Source organism: Sebastes umbrosus, chromosome 11, assembly GCF_015220745.1.
Source record: "Sebastes umbrosus isolate fSebUmb1 chromosome 11, fSebUmb1.pri, whole genome shotgun sequence".
NCBI lineage: Eukaryota > Metazoa > Chordata > Actinopteri > Perciformes > Sebastidae > Sebastes > Sebastes umbrosus.
The window spans coordinates 31,017,680-31,038,697 of NC_051279.1; the positions used below are offsets into that span (position 1 = coordinate 31,017,680).

Genomic DNA, 21,018 nt, shown 5'->3' on the forward strand with positions numbered 1-21,018 from the left:
GATTCCAAAATGTATCTCCTCTCAGACACTCATAGCTCCACTATAGTAGATACTGTTACCACTTTTAAAGATTTATACAGATTTTTTTTTAATCTTTTTAGTTTATTTATTCTCCTTTCCATACCATCCTTTCATTCTAATTTGCTATAACTCATAAGATAAGAGGTATAATAAATAAATACATAGAAATAAATAAATTGAATAACATACAAACACCATTCCATCTTCCATACCTGTATTTAAGTCTCAGGCAAGACTGACTCCATACTGAGACACTTCATGTTGGTTTTAAAACCCTCTGAGGTCTAAGCCAAGAACCGCAACACTTTAATGAACAATCATGTTATTTTACATCTTATTTTCAGGACAAACTATCAGAATATGTACACTACAGTGATGTCACATTATTGTATAAATAGTTATATCACCATAAGTGCTAAAGAAAAACAAAAATGTAAAGTGAATCTCAGATGTTTTCGGCTATTCAAATCACACATATAGCAGAATAGTGAACAAGACTTGAAATGTGTTTTTCTAGGCTCTGGGGAAAGAAATAAACATTGAAGTCAACACAGATCAAAAACTATTTACTGTATAGGAGCCAAATGAAATGTGTGAAAACAGAATAACTCCTATTTACAGTATATATCCATAGTTAGCTCAGTACCCCCTGAGCGCATGTCTTACAATGCTATCCAAAGCAATCTACACATTATTTAAGAGCAACAGGAATAACGGAGACAATTTAAACAGCAATATAAACCCCATGGAATCCTTTCAAAATGTGTGTTTGTGATACTTTGAGACTTTGGATAGTTTGAGATTTTGGATAGTTGCTTGGATGGAGCCAGCAAGGAAGAGAAGGACTTCCCCTATATGGGAACACTTCAATCTGATTTCTCCCAATAAGGTAGGCTACATATAACATTACAGGTGCATTACATCTGCTTATCAAAAACTTTATTTTTCACCATCTGTCTTTCATTCAAAAGTGAAGTGTTTATTGTGCTCAAAGGAATCGGGTTAGAATAATAACACTGCGTCCATGCTAAGGCATTACCGTGCCTTGCATGAGAACAGGGAGGCAACTGGAGGTGAACCCGGCCAAGGTTGGTCATTAAAAATATAACAAATATACTGTCGCAATTTTACTATGTTGACTTTTGCTAATCATGCAAATAAAAGAAAAGTAACAGACACTGTAGTTACATAGATTCTCTTTTTTTCCAGCCACCAGAAAACAAAAGCTGGATGAGGCCTTGGTCTCCATGATAGTGAAAGGATACACAGCCCTTCAGTATTGTGGAGTGTTACATCCACTAGGTGGAACAATAACTGAACAACAACCAAAGACTAGACAGAGTCAAAGTGAAGTGCAAAATTAAAGGTGTTTATTAAAGAAAACTAAAGATTGACAAATGTGATGGAGGTAGGGACAAAATGGTTGTGCCAAATCAAAATTAATAAATCAAAACCAGGCCTAACTAAGTCTCTGCCTTCTTTAGAAACAACAAACAAAAGGCTGACTAAATTATCTAAAAACAGCAGTGTACAAAACATACAGGGGTTGGCACCAACCAATAAATCTAGTGTTTCTAGACATGAACAAACTACATTCAAAAGGTGTACAGGGTACCCCAAACTTACCTATGCCCTCTACCTCCTTACCACAAACCTTATCTTTTAATTTCAACCTAGAACCAGATGTCTGCACAAGTCAAATACTTCAGTACAAATGAGTCAGAGAGAGAGAGGCAGCCCAGAGTGTGCCTCTTTTGAATGCAGGCCACGACAGCGATTGGCTGGATGGTAGGAGAGTGAGCTAATCAGCAGCTGACCAACTCTACACAGGTGGACTCCAATCACCTCCATTATCACTCAGTCCTGGAAGCACCTGCAAGACAAGGGGGAGGGGCAGAACAGAACAGGAGAAAGGCTATGCAGGTCTGTCTGGCCCTGCAGGCAGGTAACATGGAGGATGTGGGATTTAGGGACTTAGTGTCTAAATTAGACCCTACCTATGTTCTCCCCACAAGGCAGGTGTGTACGGGTGCATGGATAAAGCAAAAGAGTATGATGATATTACATCCGACAATTAAGCATTGTTTTTTTCTTTCCTTTAGGCTATAAAGGCCATGGTGGAGGCCACAAATGATGAAAATTTAGCATGTGTGAAAGCTTCCCTCATGGAGGAATGGGGAATCACCAGTAAGGTAACATGTCTAGTTACTGATGGTGCTGCTAACATGATTGCCTGTGGCAGGGAACTGAGGCTCCGCCACACTATTTGCATAGCGCACACTCTGAACCTCATCATAAAAAAGGCTCTTGAACTGACCCTCGTGTTCTCTGACATCCGGACCAAGGCGAGGAAGCTGGTTGGATACTTCAGAAGTAGCACCACTGCTAAGGTATGTTCTTTGACTTTATTACAATTTTTAATAATGCTAATATTTTGTTTGTGTTACTGCTGCTGTGACGGAATTAATTGCTAATCTGTATTTTTTTAAAGGAGAGGTTTGCACAGGTGCAACACGATATGGGGAGGCCAAAACTGAGGCTTCTCCAAGAAGTTGACACCCGCTGGAACAGCACCTTCCACATGCTGCATCGTCTGGTGGAGCTCAGAGAGCCAGTGGGGGCAGCTTTAGCCGGACTACAAACTGACATCCCCTCACTGACCTTAGAGGAATACAACACTGTCAGTGGGTGCCTGTCTTTGCAGTCATCATTTAATGATGCCACTGTGGAGCTCTCAAGCAGAGGAAAAGGTTTCCGGATCAAAGGTAGTTCCACTACTGAAAATGTTGGAACAGATGCTGCAGGAAGACATCACAAACACGGCAGCTGCAGTGGCTATGGAAATGGGAGACCACCTCATAAGGCAGCTGATAGAGAGACTACACACCTTGCAGTCAATGAGCATCATGTCACTAGCAACACTACTGGACCCTAGGTTTAAAGTCATTGGATTTTTCAGTTCAACAAAAGCCACTGAAGCTATAAAAAGGCTAACATCGGAGTGTGCAGCCATTATTAGGTCTGCTCAAACCCCAGAGTCAGATCAGCCATCAACACCAGAGGATGCTCAACCTGTAACCCAAGTGTGAGGGCCAGCACCTACGCAGGGAGCCCCGCCCCTTGTAGGTGTGGTTGAGTGGAGCTTCCTGCCTTCATAAGGTCAGGTATGGGTGATTAGAGTCTCTTTGTCTGACTCCTGGTACATGTGTGGCAGGTCAACCCTGTTTGTCCAGGTAAGGGAGAGATTTTGGGAGGGAAAAATGGCTCTGTTTTATAGTGAGTTTAACCACCTCCTTTGTATATAGATGTGTAGTGCAGCTGTGTCCTTAGCCGTCCAGAGTGATGCTCTGTAACCCCATACTGAAAAGGTATGTTGCAGAAACACTTAAGTCTTTTAATTTCATTTCATATCTTAAGAGTATTATGGTCAATCTAACCTTTTTAGGGAAAGATTCAGCCTTTTGCCTCTCCCCTGGTTGAGCCACAGCAGAGCCAGTGTAGTAAGGTAACTTAAAGTAGGCTGGTAATGTAGGAGGGTTACTCCCTCCGAGGTATTCTTACAGGTATATTTTATTTTTACTATGCTTCCCTTTTTTTCAGATTGAAGCTAGACTGCTGCTTTGCCTAGATGTATTTAACACCGAAGCCTGATTGTGGCTACTGATTGTTTTACATGGACTAAAAGAGAGACTGTGTCCACCTGCCCCTTTGTTGATTTGGACACAACCAAGTCAGTCTGTTGTATTGTGGTGGTGATTACTTGAAATACTTTTTAACTTTGTAAACCAGAACCAACTGATTGACATTACTTAGTATTTTTTGTTTTTGTTCTTCCAGGCAGTGGGAGACCTGTGGGGAGTAGGCTACTCGTGGTATTTCCCCTCTCTTCGCATGCCGTGTGGTGATGGTTGCCGTGTAGAGAAATAGTTCATAGTGTGCTCACATGGTGAGTTTAAAGAGATGTCATAATAGAATCTCCCCGCAGACAGTACCCTGCCTTAGTATTTGGCATTTTTTTGTATTCTTTTTGGGTTCTAATTTAAAAAGGGAGTACAGTTGGAGTTTTTATGGAAAAACTGTTTTTAACTATTCTTGTTGAATAAATATTATTAATGTATGATTGTTCTCTCCCTTTTTTAGGATATCAATTTCCAATAATTTAACCTTTAATTCAATAAATTTGGTAATGTTGAACTGAATGCACATCTCCCGCTCATGAATCTGTGAATTTATTGGTGTCAACACTCAAGTAATTGAGGCCTATGGCCTGTGGGTCTCTGCAGTAGCATTGTATTGGCCATTCTCTATACTGTGTTGGGTTACACAAGGTAGTTTTTATTTGGTTTTGAGGTCGATTTTGATTATTACTACACTCACTAACATGGTCTGTGTGTACTTCTCAGGTGAAAAAACTGTGGTGTCATTTGGATGACAGTGTCATGCAAGCCAGAAGAATTCAGAATGTCACAGCAGATGCTACTGTGGAGGTCCAGTGCTTCCTGTCAGAACCAAATATCAGATGAATGGAGGACCCTCTTCTGTACTGGGAAAGACAAAAATGAATCTAGCCACATTTATATAAACTTGCTGTTGGGTTTCTGTGCACCCCAGCCTCATCGGTGCCTTGTGAAAGAGTGTTTTCAAAGGCAGGAGAAATTGTGTCAAAAAAAATAAATCGCCTCAGCCCGAACACAGTTGAGAAACTGTTGTTCCTAAATAAAAATGAATAAAGTCTCCCCTGTACTGTACATCATTGTCCTAGTTACACAATTGCATTCAATGCCCTCTCCCAAGTTACACAATCACCTTCACTTTCCTCTGTCTGGTCAAACCAATGCCACTTTCCAGAAGTGACACAGAACACTAATATTACCCCTCCTGCCATTATTATATTACACTACACTACCATACAATTATTGACCAAAGGATTGGTTTACACACATAAGATGCATTAGTCACAAAACAATTATAGTTTATTATACATGTATGTTATATACTCATAACATACTTACTAGAAAATAGACATATTATATAGATATAAATGGATTACATGGTAATATATTTTTTTCATTGTTTATAGTCATTCCCAACAGCCTTTACTGGTGCTTAATACAGTATATCACAGATCACATGGTTAAGATCATGTCTGCCTGTTTTACACTCTTTGGCCACCAGGTGGTTTCGTGTGCCCATGAAGCCTCGAGAAATGAACCCTTTTTCCGAACCATTTCCTGGAAAGCTTCAATGCTTCATGAAGCTTCAGCTCGCCATCACTACTGATGACATCACTCACATTGTTTTTGAACCAAATGTCATATTTCCTCCATCTTCTGCAGGCTGGTTGAATCGGTTTGTATGACAGTACGAAAAGGAGAGGGAAGGGGGGAGTTGGAGGGACAGGTATCACAGGTATCACAGGTGGACTGATTAGATCTTAGCTTGAGCTGTTTCCGCGTGTTGTGTGCGCACAGTTTCTTCTTCTTTGAGGTTTTTACAGCAGTTGGGATCCACGTCGTTGCATTACTGCCACCTTCAGGTCTCATTCTCCTTCAGTGTCCATTCATTTTAAAGCCATCTGTCCAGTCCTGTCTCCACACTGTAATATAGGTTTAACGTTGCCCTCTACCCGGCCTATTTTCCATAATTGTGTCATCATTTCTTGTCTTTCCTGTGTAAATTTCCTGCATGATATAAGGATATGCTCAACTGTCTCAGTCTCATGGCATGAAAAGTGTACTGTTCAGGTTGCTTTGTCCAATTATCAACCTGCTTATTATTACTTGCTCTTTCCCCCTACTTCTTAACATCCCTTCTTTGTTTTGGATTGATGTAAATGTCTCCCTTGTATTGCATTATTGCCACTGTTGATTTACCGTTATATCTTCCCCCTCTGACTTTGACAATTTAATATTGATTTCAAATTCCTTTTTTGACTGTTTCTTTTGCCAACTTGTGTGCTCTCTCGTTTCCCAGGATACCTGAATGTGCCGGGACCCACATGGACGTGATAATTGTCCCTTGCTTAACCATTCCTGAGTAATATTCATGAAGCAGATCTTAATGACTTCTGGCTGTACCTGTCTTAATGCTTACAAAGGCTGGCACATAATCACTACATATTGCTGCAACTAATCTGTTCACTCCACTTTAATGCCATCAGCAAGGCAAACAATTCAACATTCAAACAGTCAGATGTTCTCTTGTTAAATCCCTCTTCGTAAATAGGCACAGTTTGTCTGTTTGCGGGTCCTTTGATCCATCTGTAAAATTATAATTATGGTCCCTAGAACTATTCACTGGTTAAATCAGCAGTCTTATTCCAGTGTTTTCTAATTCCCAGACAGGTCTAGCAGGCCACACCCCAGATGCACAAAACTCTTTATCATGTACTCCCATATCTGCAGTTTCTGTGTGGGGAGGACATGTCCCCTGTGTCCCCCTCTGTAAATTACACCCTTGTATGTTTGGTATCTAATTTATTGATAAATTCTGAACGGCACAAATTCAATCTGTGGCTCCCCAGCTCAAGTTGCCCTCCCGTTGATGTCAAACAAGTGAATCTTTCAGACCCACTTGTGCCGTACATGCAGTACCAAAAACACAGACATATTTGTTTAAACACGGAGGCCAGCAGTTTTGAGAAAGAAAGCAGAGTATTGTACTTCTACACAAATATTCACCATGAGTCCAGGCCACAGGAGTGCCCTGTACAGTCATGAGGTTTTATCAAAACAACACTGTGGACATCAGTAAGATTAAGCGATATTTTTGGGAGGTCATGCAATCAGCGGATATAATATGAACTGAACAACAGACATGTCTTTGGTGATTTGGATCTTCTCACCCTGGGGCGTATTGTATTTTAACCATGCTTTTCTGAGTGGGCTGCGGCGTGCTACAGCCAGTCAACAAACAGAAACAGAATGAGAGAAATAATTATTTTCTTGTACAAATTAGTAACTTTAACATAAATTTGTTTTGGCATTTTGGCAGCAACAAAGAGTCCACTGTTTTAATTTGTTAGTAACGCAAGAGTCGCCTTAATACCACATCCAGGAAAGCTCAAACCATTTTTATTTTCTGTTTCAAAAGTAATTCACGTTACCGTCACTGGCCTGTTATTGTTCAGGAAGGGAACATGTAGTACCAGTCAGTGCAGAGGTGGGTGCAAGGGCACTCGAATTAAATACCACGAAGTTAGTGCCCAACAGGGGTCATTCATTTGGGCTGGAATTTGTACTGAACAAAAGCCAGACTGACCCGACCAAACACCCACTCAGAGAGCGCTGACAGCTGTCCAAAGTCATCTTCTGGTTGGCTAAGCTGCCCGCAGTCGCCCCCGACAAAAAATGGAGAGAACCTTCATGTTCATGTGGTAAACTCATCAGATACAGTTCATTTTTCCCTGCTTTCTTGTCAACATTTTCTAAGCTCCCTTTCCTCCATCCATCTATCCATCCTCTATCCATTCTGTCCTCATTCCCTTGCTTCGCCCACCCCTGCTGCTGCTGAGGACTTCAGTTACCAAACTGGACCCCTGGCTCAGCCCTCTGCAGTCACATGACACGGATTCAGAGATCCAGAGTATAGTGGAGTGCACTCAATGTGCATGCATGCTCTACACACACACATCAGAGGGCCACTGAGCTGTTACACCTCTGAACAGACTAACCCTCGGTTCACTTTCCACTGCACTTGTCTTCTGTAACCTCTCACCAGAACTGAACAGAACACAGGCAGGTAGGTGGTATCTTGTCTAATTTAGAATGATGAATAGAGGTGATTTAAAATGTTGAAAGGAGTTCAGGCAGTTCATTGTACTTTGTGTTAGGTTGTGTAATCTTATAATGAGACACTTTATCACATGGAAAATGGAAAATTAGAGTTTTGGAAACACAAAAATACTTTTTAACAATCAAAGTAAGATCTGGCAGGTTTTCCATGACACTTTGTTTAGCTTGTCTTTAGCAACTGTCCTCATCTAAAACAACTATATAAGATTAGCATTATATCAGCATTCCCCCTTTGGAAAAAATACACTGTGCAATATGTATTTTGATGCTACTTAAACAATCTGTGATATAAAAAAAGATATTCTAGCAGTTTTATATCACTTTATCACACATATGTCATTTAATTTTCATTGATTTAAGTGTGTAATTGCAATATAAGATAGGCAACATAATCAAAGTATCAATGCACAATAGTCACTATTTTTCAATATATACTGAATAGGCTATATAACAATTAATCTTTTGAAGCAAATATAGGCTAAGCCTTTTAATGTGCATTGCTCTTAAGCAGTCTGCTATCCTTCTACATTCTCAGCCTTGTCCGGGCAGCTCTCAATCCTCCTGTTTGTAGCCGACAACCTTGACAAAAGGTACTGCTTTGACTGTCTCTGGACAATATTATCACAGATTCATGTGAGCTTGCAGAAAGGCATTCTGGTCTCTTTTTTTTTTTTTTTTTGGAGTGTTTTAGATTTCTGCCTCCTTAAGTCGTCAGTGCATTTAATAAAATCAGGAATTATTTCAATATTTCAAATTTTGACAACAGACTTTATACAAAGATGCGCGATGCGTCTCCATTTCCTCCCACTGTATTGAAGTGAAGCCAAAATATGTCAGATACAGGAGCTGCCATCTTTAGAATTTGACGTCATTTGGAGCCAGAGTCTGAGTAGTAGTGATCGGGGCGGTGGAGCTGCAGTATCGAGAGCACCCGTCCGAACCAATTGCGATTGTCAGATTGTCAGCGAGAGAGACTCACAGCTGCCAATCATGACGTCTCACCCTCTTTTTATAGCATCAAATAATAATGGAAGGGACGGGATTTATCATATATATATATAGATATATATATATATCTATATATAGATATATATATACTGCAGCCAGCCACCAGGGGGCGATTGAGAGATTTTGGCTTCACTTTTGGGGAGCTGTCTGGTTGTCCATCTTTATATACAGTCTATGATTTTGACCTGATGATGATGATCTCACACTTCAACCTGAGGGGGCACATGAATGTGTGCATCAAATTTCGTGGCAATTCATCCAAAAAGCCTTTCACTCAAAACCAAATTCTGAAGAGGAAACTTCAGCCCACCTGATTCATCCTCAGGGAACCACCATAGTTTATGAGTATCCTCTAGGCTGGGCTTCTCACTTACATCATTGCTATCATGGTAATGAAAGCATCCATGCTTGTTGTGATGGCAGGAGGTTCATGATGAACAGTTAGGGTAGCAGGTGGGCAGAGGAGACCCAGGCTTAGTGGTCCCAACAGCCATATTATACTGAGCTACTGGGAGGGTATCAGAATCAGAATCAGAATCAGAATCGTGTTTATTGCCATGCGTAAGAGATATACACTAGGAATTTGCTTTGGTTATGTTGGTGCAAGTCAAACAGTATAATAACAAAAGAATAGATAAGGCGCTCGGAGGAGGCAACCAGAAGCCCTGAAGGACCTTTGAAGCCACCTCCTTTTGGGTTGAGGACTTTAGGGCCTCCCCTCTGCTCTGTCGGGCTCCAGGGATACTTCTGAGCAACGCTGGTGGTTTGAGCATGTCTGTAAGTTACAATAAACTGTGTGAGTTATTACAACCACTGTACTTTACCTGATAGCAACTGTGTGTCGAATATGACTAACGGTGGTTTATTCAGTTGGTTAAAACAAACACTGTACTGTTTGTTGTGAGTCTTTTGACTTGACAGACTGGTCATTTCAGTTGACAAGATGATTGTGAAACTAGAGATGCAACATACTGGCCTATGCAACACAACTGTTGGCACAGTCAGAAGCCAATAGAGGCTCAGCAGGCCACGAGAAATAAGCTGAGGCAGGGACAGAAGAATAGAAGGAAAGTCGGTGTGGTACTTCCAATATCTCGTACATAACTTCATTGAGTGTGAAACCAAAAAGTCGGTTCACTCCTCTCATTCACGCTGCACTCCTGTGTGTTTAAAGGAGGGCAGACCACAAGGTCGTGGGCTGGTTGGGGGAGGGAAAGGGAAGAGGAGGAGCTATTCTACACCAAGACCTGCCTCTTCACTCTCTGTCCTCCTATTGCTGAGCTCCCAGGCACACACAGAGCACATGGCTGCATGGTTTTGAAGCCGGCCTCCAATAGAAGGCTTGAAGTGTCATGGTGCTGCAGGACGTGTGCGCCTGTGCAGCTCCTCCCCTCGAGTCAAGTGCAGCAGAGACACGGAAGCAGAATGTAAGCCGGTGTGTGTGGAGGAGAAAAGGGGGAGGGAGTGCACACACACACAGACACACACTCTGGCGACTGATGTAACTGAAAAAAACTGTGATCACAATGGAGTGACGGTTTTTGAAAGGAAAGAGGGAAGAGGAGAGCTTCCTGGTTATGTTCTGATCGAGGTAAGATGAGATACTCTGACACCTTGTAGAACTATGAATGAAAGAACTTATAGGATTTCCTGCTTATCCCAGAACCACAAAGCTTAACTCTTCATCCATATTCTTCCCTTAAAGGGATGAAAAGGAACCAAGAAGACTGCACAGTTTTAGATATTACATGTAGATGCAGGTAACAGGAAGTTTGATCAAGTTTACCTAACACAGAGTCCCTGTGTTCCTTCCAAATGGAGTCTTTTAGACATTGAAAGAGTTCTTTGACATTGTCCTATTAAAAGACCTTCTCTGTCTCAATAACAGAAGAACAACATGCTAACGTGTACAGTACAGTATACAGTGTACGGGTACAGTATAAATGAATAATGTCCCTTTTAATGTGTCTGTTTATGTCCCAACCACATGGGGCTCTTTATGGGAGCAGTGTGTCAGTGTGTGAAAGGTCAGGCATCCCCCTTTGCCAAGCAGCACGTGAGAAAGGGATGGAATAAGAGGGAGACTGGGAAGGTCAGTCCCAGCCACATGGGGACCCGCTTTTGTACTCAGTAACAAATATGTGACATTCAGCTATTCTATTCTTATTTAATAAAACTGTATCTTCTATTTTACTATATGTGCTATCATGTAGTTAGCCAACACCCATCCACAAGACACGTGAAATGTCTCAACAACTATTGGACGGATTGCTGTGAAAGTTGGCACAGACATTCATGTCTCTCTCAGAATGTACAACTCATTTAATATCATCAATATGTCAGAGTTTTAATGTGTTTGGTTTACGACTAAATACCTGCAAAATTATAACGTCATTCCCATCAGCCTCAGCTGTACTTTGTGTGTTGATATGCAAATGTTAGCATGCTAACATACTAAAACACAAGATGGTGAACGTGTTAATTATTACTACAACAGATAAACACCAGTATTTAAACTTTGTCATTGTGGTAGCATGCTGACGTTAGCTAAAAGCGTTAGCTCTGTGGCCTCACAGAAGTGTCTATAGCTAGCACGGCTGTAGATTTTGTTTATCACCCACACACATTACAACAGTCTAAAACAACTCCAAAAATGCACTTTTGGAGACAAGTCATTATATTTTCCAGTGGAAGCTGCTTTAGCCGATGATTTTTCCATTTGGTATTTTCTTCAAATGTGACTATACTCATTCCAGAGCACTTAGGAAACAAGTATTCATTCAAAGTTTTCCCTTTCTCCAAGGAATTACATCTCCAAGACACAATTTACACTGTTAAACACTAAAACTCTTCAGTGAAATAATGGTAATGTCTTATTCAGACCAGACAACTAGTGTATTGCGAAAGAATAAATGTACATTTTGTAACATCCATCATAGAGATAGATAAGACAGATAAAAACTGAAAGGCTCATATTTCAAATTTTTAATAAAATATCAGCTTCAATTAAAAAAAAGTTGAATTATCTACGTGTTTTTTTCTAGATTTTGGTGAAGTTGATAAAACTGTCCTATGTTGTGTCTGTATTTCAGATTGCGTACATCTACATTTCCTGATTGACCTCATTCCCGCCTCCGTCATGTCGCTGCTGACTCACGTGCTGGCGTGCCTGTTCGGTATGGGCTCCTGGGTGGCCATCAACGGGATGTGGGTGGAGCTGCCCCTGATCGTACCGAAGATCCCAGAGGGCTGGTATCTGCCTTCATACCTCACTGTCCTCATCCAGATGGCCAACATAGGTCCTCTCTTCATCACCTTGATGCACCGCTTCCGCCCGGGGGTGCTAGATGAGCGGCCGGTCATCTACTGCATCGTGGGGTTGGGCATCATTGCTACATTCCTGCTGGCTTTCTTCTGGAAGCACACGGTGGCTATAAGGGACTCGTTGCACAGCGTGCCCCTGTTGGTGTTGAGCTTCCTGCTCTCCGTGGTGGACTGCACCTCCTCTGTTACCTTTCTGCCTTTCATGATGCGGCTGCGTCCACAGTACCTCACCACGTACTTCGCAGGCGAAGGCCTCAGCGGTCTGGTGCCGGCACTGATGGCTCTGATTCAAGGTGTCGGTGTAGTCCACTGTCAGAATGCAACTTTGGCTGGTGCAGCCAACAATACAGCTGAGAACGCCACTACGGTTGTCAGTGGAGAGCTAGAAGCCATCTACCAGCCGGCTAAATTCTCTGCCCAGGTCTTCTTCGTGTTCCTCAGTGCCATGATGGTGGTGTGCCTGGTAGCCTTCATCCTACTCAACCATCACCCAGCAGTGGCTCGAGAGAGAAAGAACGACCTGTACTTCAGCGGTGATCTGGCCCCCGGGAAGAGAGAGCAAGGTCTGTCTCTGCACGTCCAGACACCAGAGCAGAAGCCTATGATCAGCCCCCTGGAGGCCGTCAGGGAACCCAGGAGCTCTTTTGGGACGGGGTCGTATAGCAATCTGGAAGTGGTGTTTATCTTTCTTGTTCTGGCTTGGGTCAACGCTCTGACCAACGCAGTGTTGCCCTCCGTCCAGTCCTACTCCTGTCTGCCCTACGGGAACAAGGCCTACCATCTAGCTGCCACCATGGCAGCTGTTGCTAACCCAGTGGCCTGCTTCATCGCCATGTTTGTGCCGATTAGGTAATTACTGGAATCACCTCCTTACATTATTAAGATTTTAGGACTCCTCCAATAACATAAAATTCAAATAATTGCAACTCCTACAGGTCACTAGAGTTCGTAGAGGTCATAGCGTAAAAGTGCTGAAATCATTTAAACTCTTATCAGTGTTTTATGAAGCAAAGTGTAACAGAAGATGCTCAGTCTTACCATCTGCATCGCTTTCTGTTTCCAGGTCTCTCATCCTCATGGGTTTCCTGGTCATGACTGGGACTGGATTTGGAGCCTACATCATGGCCATGGCTGCTCTCAGTCCCTGCCCTCTGCTGGTCCACAGTGCCTATGGAACTGCTGTTATAGTAAGACCCTTTCTTCTAAAGAAGAAAATAAAAGATGTTTTATTATATTTACTGTCACTTCATAGTAGTTCATTATGGATCTCATGTTCTGTATTGTAAATGCCACACCTAGTAAAAGAATGAAAGTACAATCCACCTCTGATAGTCACACGTACATGCACAGTCTGTTCAGTGTTGTGTGATTGGCAGGTTTTGAGATCTTGTCTGACCTGATTGAGACAATACTGTCATACCATGTTTGTGTAAATTTTATGAACAATTTCTCTGTAGAAAGCTGATTCACGTGTATATCAGCTGGTGTTATTGTATTGACACCTCCTGTATCTGCTGGCAATAAGTTTTGTCAGCATAATGAAACTTGAAGAAACATCATGTTGCTATGTTACTGCTATAAAACGTCAATAGACTCACACACCCTTTCAAAATAAATGTTTGTAGTGCAGAAAAAGAAGCTTTAAAATACTTTAGGAAAGAACATTCCAATAACAAGTGGGCAGGTTAGCTTTTAGGAAAGGCTTATGGCTAATTATGATTATTATTTTTTATTAATCACTTCATCACAGTGTCCCAAAATTTGAATTCTGGTAAAGCGCAAGTACATCTCGCCTATAGCAGTGAAAAAAGGGAGAAAGCGAGAGTTGTACTGTGAAGCAAGAGGTGATGACTACTGCAAGATTTAAGCAGATTTTTTTTGTTTCTCCCTTGTTGATGCAATTTTGTCCTGTTTGTATCACAATTAAGAACCTAATAAATTAATTTATATAGCTTTTCTAAACAGAGTTACAAGGTGCTTAACAGTAGAAAAGATTAAACAATAAAAAATGCTAAATGAGACCAGAAAATATAAAAATGAGTAGCATACAGGAAGTACTACCAAACTGTTAAAACATAGTTGCAATCAGATGTTTTAAGAACAAAACAATAACTTGGTGTATCAGTAATCATGACCCAATAACTGCAGCTTGCCAGCATCTTGCTTCAACTGGTAGCACTTCCTCCAGAGAAGAGGAACTAACTGGTGAACTGTTTCTGATTGGAGTGGAAGCCAATGAGGTGGTTAACATGTTGAGGTCAAACTAGCACACTTTGATTGGTATCTGTATCACAGCGACTGAGTGTCAGATCAATGTAATGCATAATAATTTACCTCTTCTGTGTTGCAGGTGCTGGCCTGGGTCCTGTTTGTCCTGACCCTGTCCTACGTGAAGGTCATCATCGGGGTGATCCTGAGGGATGAGGGCCACAGTGCTCTCGTGTGGTGCGGAGCAGTAGTGCAGTTGGGCTCCATGGTTGGTGCTGTCTCCATGTTCCCGTTGGTCAGTGTGTATGGATTTTTCAGGTCAGGTGATGCTTGCAACACCAAGTGTCCGATGTGGTGAATAAATATGTTTAAGTTAAACACTGTTGTACAAAACTGAAAAAATGATTAACGCTTATTTTAGATGCACTGAACTCAATGCAGTCGTGAGCTTTACATATTTGTTTCAACAGATCTCAGAGCTGTTTACCTAAGACAGTATCACTCCCTGTGTTGTTTAACAGATTTGCTCTTATCAGAGACAGGAGGTAGATTTATGTTTTATACAGATATCGGTATTTATTGACTTATGGAGTGATCGCAGCATAGAGGCTGAATTTGTCAGATCACTTAAGACCATTTTGTTGCTGAGCATATTACAATTCCTTCTCAATTCAGAGGTCAGAGCCAGTTTACTTGAACTGTTAATATAATGTGAAAGTCTACTTGATTTATGTTGCATTTATATGAACTTATGGTACTGTTGGCTTTAAAATGTGCCTTAATTTGAGACTCTGAGAGATGCGTGCTTGTCTTTGTTGGTTGTACATTCTAACTCGCTTTGTATATGTTACTTGTGTGGAGAAACTGTTTAACACTACTGAATAAAACACACGTTTTATTGTTGCCGCTTTTGAATCAAAGAGAAAAGCACCATTCCACCCACCTATACCCCTGGTATTATTACAGGGCACAGAACAGACATATAAATGCAGAATAAGAGAGGAGTATAATAAAACGAGACAGAGGAAATACAGCGAAAAAGAAGAAAAAGAAAAAAGTAATGAAGTAAAGTAACGGACTCAAAAAATGTGGCTCTATGTGCTAATAGATTTTTTGATTACAAAGGGAGCACATTGGATTGACTGCAACTCTGAGTTGATATTTTAATTTTAAACTGTCATAGTCAGGGATTGTTACTGTACAAAGTCAAATAAATATGTTACTATATTGTTTTCCAATTAATAGTCAGTCCATACTATAATGAATCAGACACAATAGGCTATATAGCTATATATAGCCTTGCAATATCTTGCATTTTTATAGATACGAGATGAGAGGTCAGATGAACTAATTTGAACTCAAATCTGTCAGTGATGACAGCGGGTGATTCCAAGGTATATGTCATTAGTTGGCATGGCAGTGGGCAGCTGTAAATACCAATAAAAAGATGAGACAGGTGAATTATATGTAAATTAGAAAACCTCTTTATAATATATGAAAGCAACTATATTCCTCTGGTTTGCCATTGAGAGAAATGGATAGCTTTATTTCCCAATACATAACAATCTATCATGAAATAAACCAGCATATTGTTATGCTAATTGATCATCTATTTACACTGTTTTTCAAAACATAATAAAATAAGCATGTTATTGGTTCAAAGATATCCACACTGTTTATATGATGAACCATTGAACACTTAATTAGCATCGGCAACCTGCACGTCTTTGAAAGCAACACTAGATGTCACTGTATGATTAAAAGATCCTCATGAGGAACTGAGGCTCTCACCTCAGCTGCAGTCACGCTTCAAGTAGTGCTACAGTTTTGATCTGCAGAACTAAACTATAAAATAAGTAAATAACAAATAAAAATAATAATAAATCATAAGTCACATTTGATAAATGAGTCAATGAGAAAAGATTTTGTTTAAATAAAAATGGATCTTGGATGAATTATACAAAACTTTATACCCAATATGGTTGAAAAAACTGAGCATAAACATGAACCTCTCGGTCCTCTTTGCCTTCATATTGGCTGATTGCCCAACCTCAGTTTAGGTGGAGGGGTGATGCATGTCTCTGGGGAGTTAGCCCAAGTCACCAGAGTCAAGTCTGCATCATATCCTCCTCACACTAAATCAGGGAGAGAGAGTGTCTTAGCCATGTTGGTGTATCAATGTGTGTGTGTGTGTGTGTGTGTGTGTGTGTGTGTGTGTGCGTGTGTGTGTATGTTTATCCTTCCTCCACTCCTCTGGGGCAAATAGGAATGAGGAACTCATGGCCAGTCAGAGTCTGATTCAGATCCCAGTGGTTCCTCACAGAACATCTGGGGTCATCATCTCCTGGTGTCTCACACTTCACCTACTCTCCCCTTATCTCTTCCTGTACTTAATATGACTTATGGTGCGCTGGGTTTAGAAGCTGCAGACCTGTTTGGATGATTTTAGCAGTGCTTAAATTTGGGATACATTCAAGATTATGAAACGACACAAATGCACCAATATGCCCAATATGAATGTGGGTGGCAGGATGACACAAGTATGAGAGGAAGTGGGAGTCTTTCTTATCTTTCTGCCTGGCTCTCTCTTTCTTCTAACTATTTTGATATCTCCCTTTTCCCCAGGCTCCTTGTCTTCCTCGATTCATGCATATGGCAGACTTTGTGACCGTAATTTCAATTTAAAACACATGAGGGGAAATCCTAGCCCGCGCTGCTCTTTAATGGGCCGTCATGGGATTGGAGTATGCAGAGAATGATTGAATTTTGTGAGAAGGCCAGGAACGATCACGTCTCGCCTTCCGTTATGCAATCGACCATTCCCCTCTCACAACGCGACGTCTGGTAAAACCTAGAGGAGGAGGAGGAGAAGGAGGAGGAGGAGGAGGGGGGCTAAGGGCTGGAAACCTCAACGTCTAGACCAAACGACAGAAAAATATTTTTTCTTCTAAATGACTCAAGACAATATAAAAGAGAAACTCAGCTATCATATATATAAAAAGAGCCAAATGAGATGTGATCTGCCACATCAAAGGCAGACATGTTGAGTCGGGCTGCTTTTAATGGTTGTAAATGAGTCTTTTTACACTGTAATGCATGACATCCTATATTTCCTCACAGATGGAAACATATGGATCCCATACAAAGCCTGTCATGCTGTTTTATATATATGATTGTCTGTTTTCTCCCTTGACTCACACCACCTGCTTGGCCCACTTTGACAATGTCGAGATTAAAAAAAAATCTCTGCTTACTCCAAGACGGTGAAATTACCACTTTGTGCAAAACTTTTTCACACCCACTGTGTTGGATTACACCACCGCGGTATATCATCTCAATGAAGCAAGAGAGACTACCTTTCCCGTTAAGTCCATTATATTCAAATGGGCCGGGCCTTTTCTCTTTTTTTCTTCTTCGCAACAAGACATAAAGTAATCAAAAGTTAAAAGCAAACACTCAAGGAGGCACTTAGCAAAAAAGAAAAGCTTTTATGATAAAACATTCATATACAGTGCAGGAGACAGGTAATCTTTGAGGATGATAGGGGTTGTCTTGTGGTCAGTTTCAGTATAGTATGGCTTGGGGAGCCTTGGAGATGAATGCTCCTAATAACATCCCCGCCCACCCATCATCCAGCGGCGCATCCAGGCAGAACAACTAATACCTGAGTGTATTTCTTCAGTGGTGTGAAGTAGTCCTTAAAGAGCTGTTGGAGGCTGCAGTAAAGTAGGGTTCATTACCTTGACAGACTGATGACAGCTAAGACTGGCTGAGATGCAAACACATTTACATGAATACTAAAGTAAAGTCTAAATAATTTGCAATCAGTGCTCCTTGTACAATGCACACATAGTAGGATCTTATATATAAAACAGAACAGCAGTTAAAAGAGGACATACATCAATGTTTTCTCCAAGATGTAAGATCACTTTCTTACAAGTCCCTTTGAAAGTCATTTCCTGAAGGCGTCCAAATCGATACGTGATAAACATGCTGCAGGTGCAGATAACATAGTATCTGGATTTGAAAAAAGTTTAGTGGGAAAAGGTTATGAAAGAAAACCTCAACATTTTGGGAAATGCTTTCTTGTTCGCTTTCTTGCCGAGAGCTAGATGAGAAGAATGATACCGCTCACTATGTCTGCACGGTAAATATGAAGCAAGCATCCAGCAAGAGGCTGTAAAAAAAAAAAGGGGGAAACAGCTAGTGTGACTCTGTCCAAAGGTTAACAAAGTCACCTACCAGGTCAAAGTTAAAGTTATATATTGTTTGTTTGATCCATACACAAACCAAAGATGAAGTTATAATGTGTTAGTGTGTAAGCTTTATAGGTGTTGGTAGGCGGACTGAAGGATGGTGACTCTAGGAAGTTACATGCCTGGCCAAGAAATAATTCGGCCCATATACCCCGTAAAACCACAACATCTCGTTTCAAGTTTTTGTACAGATTAAACAAAAAAGATATATCATGTTTTAATTTGTGAGCTTTAGATGTGCTGGGCAGAGCTAGGCTAGCTGTTTCCCTTTGTTTCCACTCTTTGTGCTAAGCTAAGCTAAGCTACGCAAAGCTAACTGGCGGCTAGCTACCGTCTCATATTCACCTTACAGAAATGAGAGTGGTATCGATCTTCTTATTAACGCTCAGCAAGAAAGCAAATTAGATAATTTTTTTTAAATGTCAAAATATTGCTTTAAATGTGCTAAATACGGCATTGGGTGCATTTCTATTTCTTCTCAGTGGCTCTCAACATGGCGCCGACTTGCAGCTAACAGCGCTAACAGTGCAAACAAAGGCCTAAGTGCTGACAGAGATTAACAGTATAAACCTGAGGGGGAACTGGAGGGTGGGCGCTACGCTTCCGTTATATGGCGCCGTCGGTCGGAACGGCGTTATCAGCTGTAACCGGCGTATGAGAGCAGTGCAGAGCAGCGGCCATGAGCTAGCCAGTTGGGCACGCTCACATCCACGAACATGCACTTAAAGCATGCGCGGCCAGCCCGGCTATGTCAACAAAGCACAGAGAAGCTCACATTACAACACACACAGAGTGAGAGTGACTTCATTCTCTGCTCAGGTAGACATTACTCCTCTATATCTTCACATAGCAGATAGTTGTTTGCTGCTATATTCATGCTCTGGATATTGTACCCAAAATCAAGTCTTTAACTTCAGCGACATACTGTGCTAAATCAATATTTATAGACCAAATGGAATTGGTGATTAGACATTTTTCCTCCTCCTATTTGGACAAATCATAACCAATCCACTGAAAAGAGAGAAATAACTAAAGCAGCGAACTCTCGCTCCTTCATGTCGGGAAGTCAGTTCGCATGGGTTGCGTGTGGGGTCAGCTTCAGGTCATACTGGGCATCCATTAGTGGCCTTATTTAGAGCCTTATTCCTTTAAGAGGAGTGATTGGCCAGCAAAGACAAAGAATCATTACCTTTGCCCGCCCCCTCCCTGCCAGCAGTCAATAATGAGGGATCATTAAAATGAATAGATGGACATTCCCCTTTTCTCCGGATCCTTATTGCAAAATCAGTGTCAGGGGAAATGAAGATTGAGCTTGGAGAAGGCGTCTAAAAGCCTCACAGTGATTGTCGTGAACTCATCTCCAGTGCCAGGCTCCTTTATCTACTGTAAGAGTCTGCACCTGCCTGAACTCTTGACTAGCAAGGGCTTTTACTGTAGCCCATTAAGAGCATCCCTAATGTGCGCTACAACGTACTTCAACATAAACATTCTGCATATGTACCGAAACATTTACAGCAAACAATGGAAGAATGATTGCTTGGGATGTCTTGGAGGGTTTTCTTTTTTTTTTTTTGATGAAGGAATAGAGCTCTCAGAGTGAATGGGATATTGAACACATCAACTTTGATGTGGAGAACAGAGAACTCACGTGTTGTGATCATATAAACCAGACTCTTAAAGGTGCAATGTGTAATATCTACCCACATGCTTGATGAAAATAGGGGGCAGTATTTCACCTCTACTACAGGATCCATACAATCTAAATTTACAGTCATTAGTTATATAAAAAAAGCCAACTATTAACTAACAGCAGGGCAAGAATATGCAAAATTCAACCAAACTCTGAGAGCTGATTAAAATGACACTGCACAATAATACAATCTTATAATCTTCACATGTGGTGTCAGCCTATATTGTGTTTACTGCGCCAATAACCGGGGGCTGCACAGTCTGTTTACGTTTTTATAGTTTGTTTATTGGATTAAATCAGTGGCAGAAACGAGAAAAACGACCTGCACCTTCATCTCGTCCTCCCTGCCGTCAGGAGACCACCCCTCCTGGAGTAGAGCGTGTGGCAGCTCTGGGAAACGGACCTTCAGTTAATGGGTGCAGCAACTCAAATCCAGCCAGCACAAACCTCAGCGCCGGGAGTCACAGTGGGCTGGTGGAGCGCTGGGTCTAACCTGTGTAACGGCAGCAACAGAAAGTTTGCTGATCCGGCATGGAGTTGGGACAGTCCCCTGGGATCAGACCAATGGGATCAGACCCCGATGCTGGGGTTTGCACCACTGGCTGAATTTTACTGCTAACTGCTCATTGAAGGCCCATCCATCTCCTGGAGATGCGCTCACTCTCTCTCTCATTTCTGCTACTTTAAATTTAATCCAATAAACAAACTATCAAAATGC

At 41.4% G+C, this 21,018-nt stretch overlaps 1 protein-coding gene and 1 long non-coding RNA gene across 4 annotated transcripts in view; one reads left to right on the plus strand and one right to left on the minus strand.

The window, feature by feature from the left end:
* The window catches only part of LOC119496857, a 28,317-nt gene that overhangs the window by 4,323 nt on the left and 2,976 nt on the right, over window positions 1–21,018 (minus strand). The window contains exon 2 of the long non-coding RNA XR_005208830.1: window positions 20,489–20,499. This is a non-coding gene — a long non-coding RNA (uncharacterized LOC119496857). The remainder of the gene's footprint in view (window positions 1–20,488; window positions 20,500–21,018) is intronic.
* zgc:91890 (solute carrier family 52, riboflavin transporter, member 3-B) lies at window positions 7,476–15,257 on the plus strand. Of its 3 annotated transcripts, none has more exons than XM_037784489.1 (4): window positions 7,476–7,761; window positions 11,915–12,995; window positions 13,210–13,333; window positions 14,497–15,257. In XM_037784489.1, exons 2-4 carry the CDS (start codon window positions 11,962–11,964, stop codon window positions 14,710–14,712), a joined length of 1,374 nt encoding a protein of 457 aa, XP_037640417.1. In that variant the 5' UTR covers window positions 7,476–7,761; window positions 11,915–11,961; the 3' UTR covers window positions 14,713–15,257. The 3 variants fall into 3 exon arrangements, with proteins under 3 accessions (XP_037640417.1, XP_037640418.1, XP_037640416.1); XM_037784490.1 differs by lacking the exon at window positions 7,476–7,761 and adding an exon at window positions 8,382–8,404; XM_037784488.1 differs by lacking the exon at window positions 7,476–7,761 and adding an exon at window positions 10,258–10,413.